This window comes from Seriola aureovittata, chromosome 2 (genome assembly GCF_021018895.1).
Source record: "Seriola aureovittata isolate HTS-2021-v1 ecotype China chromosome 2, ASM2101889v1, whole genome shotgun sequence".
Lineage (NCBI taxonomy): Eukaryota > Metazoa > Chordata > Actinopteri > Carangiformes > Carangidae > Seriola > Seriola aureovittata.
The window spans coordinates 11,429,750-11,436,170 of NC_079365.1; the positions used below are offsets into that span (position 1 = coordinate 11,429,750).

At 43.5% G+C, this 6,421-nt stretch overlaps 1 protein-coding gene across 1 annotated transcript; it reads right to left on the minus strand.

The window, feature by feature from the left end:
- Positions 1 to 997: 997 nt before the first annotated feature.
- Positions 998 to 5,471, minus strand: LOC130161486 (keratin, type II cytoskeletal 8-like). The gene is made up of 9 exons (XM_056364817.1): positions 4,994 to 5,471; positions 3,410 to 3,618; positions 3,242 to 3,302; positions 3,046 to 3,141; positions 2,731 to 2,895; positions 2,486 to 2,611; positions 2,158 to 2,378; positions 2,011 to 2,066; positions 998 to 1,895 (listed from the first exon to the last, which is right to left on the minus strand). Exons 1-9 carry the CDS (start codon positions 5,366 to 5,368, stop codon positions 1,756 to 1,758), a joined length of 1,449 nt encoding a protein of 482 aa, XP_056220792.1. The 5' UTR covers positions 5,369 to 5,471; the 3' UTR covers positions 998 to 1,755.
- Positions 5,472 to 6,421: the final 950 nt, after the last annotated feature.

Genomic DNA, 6,421 nt, shown 5'->3' on the forward strand with positions numbered 1-6,421 from the left:
TGGAGTACTGTTAATTCTGTGTGTCCTCCTGGCTCTGTTTGTCTACCTCTGTGCTGGCAGTAAGCTGGCTGCCTACAGTAATACAACACCCACACTTGATGAATGAACATTTGCAACATTTGGAGACATAATTTCTCATTGTTGTAGTGGAGCGAAAAATGGTTGTTGATGAGAGACGTTAGAGGAGAACAGCCAAACTGGCCAAGGCAACTCAAATAACCACTCATTACAACTATGTTGAGCAGAAAAGCATCTCAGAACCGTGACGTGGATGGGCTACAACAGCAGAAGACCGCATCAGGTTTCACTCCTGTCAGCGAAGAACCACCAAAACAGTGGAAGACTGAAAAAAGTTGAAGACTGGATTTCTGCTGAGGCAAGCAGGTGGTAGGGTCAGAATTTGAGATCAACAGCATGAATCCGTGTACCCAACCTGCCTTGTGTCAACAGTCCAGGCTGGTGGTGCTGTAATGGTGTGGGAATTTTTTTAAATGACTTCTTGGCACACCTTGAGCCCCTTAATACCAATCAATCATAATTTGAATGATCTTAGTATTGTTGCTGACCATGTGCTTCCCTTTATGGCCACAGTTTATCCAATAGAAGAATTCAATAGAATACCTGTCCGGTGTGTGTGTGTGTGTGTGTGTGTGTGTGTGTGTGTGTGTGTGTGTGTGTGTGTGTGTGTGTGTGTGTTCACGTACGTGTGCGTGTGCGTGTAATGTGGTAGAACGAGTGAAGGAAGGTCCTAGTGAGTGTTAGTATGGCGTTCCTAATAAAAGTGCTTGGTGAGTGGTGCATACCGTTCAGAGGGGATTACAAAACCAAACCAGAAGAGTAAAAATGGCACAGCACTGCCACCATGTGAAATCTTAGTGAGGAAATTTCATCTTGCTGTTGCTGTGCAAACCTCTTAAGCTGGAAGCAGACAGGCTGTGTTCTCCTTGTTCTTTTTATCCATGACAACAATAATAAGAGAGAGAGAGAGAGGCAGTCATTCTGGTACTCAGATTTATTTCATTCAGATTGATTTGATGTCATTTTCTGCAACATTCATCAGTCAGTTGCTGAGAAGGCTTTTTCAAAATAAATCTGGTTTCAACATAGTTTTAGTTTGAAGGCAAGAGAAAGCAAAACTAAGCAGGGAAACATTTGACAGAACAGTAAAAAGCAACAGGCCAGTAACTAATCAGTTCAAAGCTTAACTGTAAATATGTAACGTCACAAAAATGTATTAATCTTGCACTCTCTTGTGATCAGATCTGTTCATTGACTTGCTCTTTTTACTAATGTCAGAACTCAAATGTACAAATCATCAGCTGAGAACTGAGATCTTAGTTGACTAAATTGAGTACAGATTTTCAAACAATTTCCTTGCTTAGTTTTAACACTCCATGAATCCTTTGTTTGTTTGTTTGTTTGGGGTTTTTTTTTCCTTTTTTCTTATTTCTTGGATGGAAGTACAGAAGGAAAACAAATTCAGCCTTGCTAACTGATCTGGCCCTTGTGTGTTTAAGGCCATGTTTACCTTCAGAAACTCTTGTTAAATCATGCGGAGGTACAGAGAAAAAAAAGCAGCCAGTGATCCTTGAAACACAAATGGTGGCAGTGTAACACAATCCAATGCATATTAATTTTTTTAGACATTATAGGAATCACTGGTAATATTGCAATATTGCATAGCACCCTGAAAGGTCACAGATTTAAATGAATTTCAAGAGTTTCTGAAGGGGAAGAGGGACGGCTCTCCTTTTTTTAATAGACTCTCCTGCTGCTGGTTGTTGAGACTGTGGACTTGGTGACAGTGCCACCGAGACCGCCATAACCACCAGCAAAGCTGCTGCTGCTGCTGCCACCGTAGCCATATCCGCCGCCGGAGCTGGAGCTGGAGAATCCTGGAGAAGGGAAAAAAAAAAACAGGAAGTGTTATCATTAATCCATCCATGTCTCGGTGTGGTCTGCTGGTTTGGGTGTCGTTTATGAAAATGATGCATAAAATCTGAAACTTACCACCGCCAGAGCTCTGCTGCACGTGGATGGTTGCGCTGGTGCCTCCGCTGGCCAGTCTGAAGGTGTAATAATGTTGAGTTAGTGCTTAAAATTCAGAGTTAAAAGTAACGGCCATGAAACAATATTGTATATTCAAGTTCATCCCACCTGGTCTCCTCTCCTTCCAGCAGCTTCCTGTAGGTGGCGATTTCAATGTCCAGGGCCAACTTGACGTTCATCAGCTCCTGGTATTCGCGCACCTGGCGGGCCATGTCCTGCTTGGCTCTCTGCAGAGCCTCCTCCAGATCCCTGATGCGGAGCTTGGCATCCTTCACCGCCAGCTCACCACGCTCCTCAGCCTCTGCGATCTGGGCCTCAAGGCTTGCCCTCTGTGGAAAATTATGCCACAAATGGTTTAGCATCACATGCACATCCTCTTATACAATGGAGTGTGTTAATAATAAGGTGTCATCTGTGAGAATGTATCGTAATATACCTGTCCCTTGACAGCCTCGATCTCATTCTGGAGGCGGGCGATCATGCGGTTCAGCTCAGAAATTTCAGCCTTGGTGCTGCGCAGGTCATCACCGTACTGTCCGGCAGAGCTCTGCATCTCCTCATACTATTATGAAAAATACAAGAATGTGTATCGTGAAGATGACTCAGAAGTTTAGTTGAGTTGTTGCAAGTGCGTATAAAAGATGCAGGGGATATAGCACCTTGGCTTTGCTTTTCACTCACCTTCTGTTTGTACCAGGTCTCTGCTTCAGCCTTGCTGCGGTTGGCAATATCCTCGTACTGGGCACGCACTTCAGCCACAATGGAGTCCATGTCGAGGTTGCGGCTGTTGTCCATCTCCACAACGACGGAGGTGTCCTTGATCTGGCCCTGCAGCTCACGAAGCTCCTACAGAACAAAAGGTTGATGTAAAACAGTGAACTCCTTGTCCTTTTCATTAGATTTATACTGTATGGATGCTGATCAGCTTTAACTCAAATGCTTATCATACTGCCATGATATAAATTGGCTGAATTAGATATTATAGGTGTTACATACAGCCTCATAGACGGCCCTGAGGAAATTGATCTCATCCTGAAGAGCATCAGCCCTGGCCTCCAGCTCCACCTTGTTCATGTAGGCAGCATCGACATCCTGAAAAGAAAATTACGTACAAGCAGGAAGTGTTATAATTGGCCACATTAAACCTGCAGGATAAAAATCAATTTAAAGGGCCTTCTTGGTGCATTCCCACCTTCTTCAGGAGCACAAACTCGTTCTCCGCAGCTGCACGTTTGTTGATTTCATCCTCATACCTGTTGGAACACAAGGCAGCACGTGAGTACATCTTCTCCATTCCAAACATCTGCTCATCATATTAGACATATGCTGTAACTATTGACCATGTCATGCCAACACTCACTTTCTCTTGAAGTCTTCAACCAGGCCCTGCATGTTCTTCAGCTCTCCCTCCAGCTTGACCTTCTCGTTGCCCAGCCCATCGAGCTGTCTGCGCAGGTTAGCGATGTAGGCCTCGAACATGCCGTCGATGTTGGAGCGGGTGGTGGTCTGGTCCTGCAGGAGGCTCCATTTGGTCTCCAGCATCTTGTTCTGCTGCTCCAGGAAACGGACCTGTGCAGATACAAAACCAGAGTAGATGTCAAAGAATGTTCTAAAAACAATTATTTTATTGCATTTTCAATAGTGAATGGTCTCTAAATAGGGATTGTGGTTTGGCTGGTGCTTTAACTGTCACAGACTCTTCTCTGAATTGTTTTTGAGCTCAGTGGTGATTAAAACAATTCTTATCATTTTTAAAGGGCCGGATCAGCACAAAAAGGATTTGAAGGGTGTGTCATTTGTGCTATCGGGTTTTTGAAGTGCCTCACCTTTATCTGCATGACTGAATAGATAGGGACATATCACAATTGCCACACCCTAGTCACAACAATTGTAACTCATGAAGGAATATCTTTGTATGGATACTGGTCAAGCAGCTGTAACAGTAAATGGTGTAAAAGGGAACTTCTGAGCCTTTTAGAATTCATAGAATACAGATCTTCTTTCTTGAAACAAATAATAGATTGAGTTCTATCCAGATGTTTCACTAACATGTGTATGTGGTTTTAAGTGTTTCTATTGTATCTCTTGTTTGGCTATGACTCATCCTGCATGCTCTGCTGAGCTATGGAGGCAAAGTCACAGTCACTCCAGCCATAAAAAAAAAAACTAGGTGTGGCAGAGAGACCGCAGAACACAAAGCAGCTCAGTATCAAGAGATGGGAGTTTTTGTCCGAGTGCAAATTCCTAGTGTCTCACTCTGCATAAAGGTAATCACCATATAGCTTGCACGCAGCACAGACTGTGTTACTGTAGCATTGAAAACAAGTGAAAGTTGAGTTACAACTCTGTATTTAGCATTCGTGTTGCCCATGACAACCAGGTGATAGGTGAAATGTACAACTGACAGACTTTGGACTCTGCGGGCATAGTGCAGATAGATCCCTACTGTCTCTACCAGTCTACCAGGTGAGGGATGGGCGAGGCACTGCAATCGTTTGATACCCACCCATGTTTAGATAGTGGGCAGAGAGGCTCAGACAGGCCACTGTAGATTTTGGATTGAAGTTTCCCGTGTATGACGATCATGACAGACTTTGAGATTTTTATAAGCTTCGCCTAAGCCCAGACGCTGTAACTCATTGATGGATACAACACCACAGAGATAAGATTCACGGCTCTCTTGCTGTGTCAGCTTTGACAGTTAAAATAACAATACTCTTTAGTTTCATTGAAAAAGCAGGTTGCTGTAACTATACGAGGTACTAAAGTTTTAAAAGTTTGGCCATTTCTTTTCAATGAGAGGAGAAATAAGACAGTTGACTTTTTACAGTTGTTAGAAGTAAATGAAGCCCAGGGAGGATGCAGGATGCCAGTAAGATAATGAGGCCTACAGTAAATGTTATATCAGCCATAAGAAAGTCACACAGAACTTAAAGGAACCAACCTTGTCGATGAAGGAGGCGAAGCGGTTGTTGAGGGACTTGATCTGCTCCTTCTCCTGGGTGCGGACAGCCTGGATGGAGGGGTCAATCTCCAGGTTGAGTGGGGCCAGCAGGCTCTGGTTGACTGTGACAGCTGTGATCGGTGGTGCGACGTAACAGCCTACTGTTTGGCCAGCAGACAGACCAAAACCACCACTGGTGCTCATTGTAGACATACCCAGACCAAAACCAGAACCTCCACCAAAACCAGAACTTCCACCCATACCAGAACCATAGGTGGTTCTTTTTACGGAGTAGCTGGAGTTGGCACCTGGTCCTGCAAAGGACCTCCTGGTGCTGCCAGTAGAGCCTGAGACTGAGTATGACTTTCTCATCATTTTTGCAGTGGTGAAGGTGGGCAGCTGTTGAGCAGAAGAAAACTGAAGATGATCAGGCTTGAAAAGGAGAGCCAAGTCCCTCTGAGTGTCTGACAGCAGACCCCGTCTGCTTTTATGGCTGTGCTGAGTCAGGGGGAGGTTCCTCCTCAGCCACTTCAACCTGTACTCTCACTTTTGCTGTCCAGCCTCCCCTCCACCTCAGCCTACACGCCTCTGGGTCTGAATGACAGGAGTGGCCAATCCTGTAAAACAGGTAGGGAGGGATTGTCAGAAGATAAGCCATGACACACCCTGCACCAGGAGAGGCTGAAGAGGAAGGGAGAAAAGGGGTGAAGAAGCAGAATGAAAATGTGATTATATAAGGAAAAAGAGCCTCTGTAAGTGCCCTGAAGTTTATTTTCATTCATTTTACTACATTTCAAACATCTATCGTAGTAAAAGATACAATTGCAATTACATGAAATGTAGCAAATCAAGTATATAACATGAACAGATACAAAAAAACACACACACACACACACACACACACACACACACACACACACACACACACACACACACACACACACACACACACACACACAAACACACTCTCACACAAACACACACACACACACACACACACACAGACAAACATACATGTATACACATATTGTACATATGACATGAAATAAAAGTCACCACCAATACACCTTCCACTGAAATGTATCTGAAACATCATCTTGCAGCATTGAAGTGTTTGCAGGATTAACTGATGCATTGTTTATGTTGCTCATTAATCTGTACAGTCTGCACAAACATACAGAAGAATGGAAACATTGGTAAAAAAAAAAAAAGTTTGAAAGATTTTTTTACTCAAATTGTATTTTACTTGAATATGTTGAGTATTTCCATGTTGCAAATTCCTACATTGTACTTTTCCCTTCACCAAGGGAAATATTGTTCTGTTAATTCAGCTGCACATATTTGACAAGTGCACTTACTATTCACACATCAGATTTACATTTTCAACCAGAACATTTGATCAGTTCAGTGCAATGTATTGTTGACATG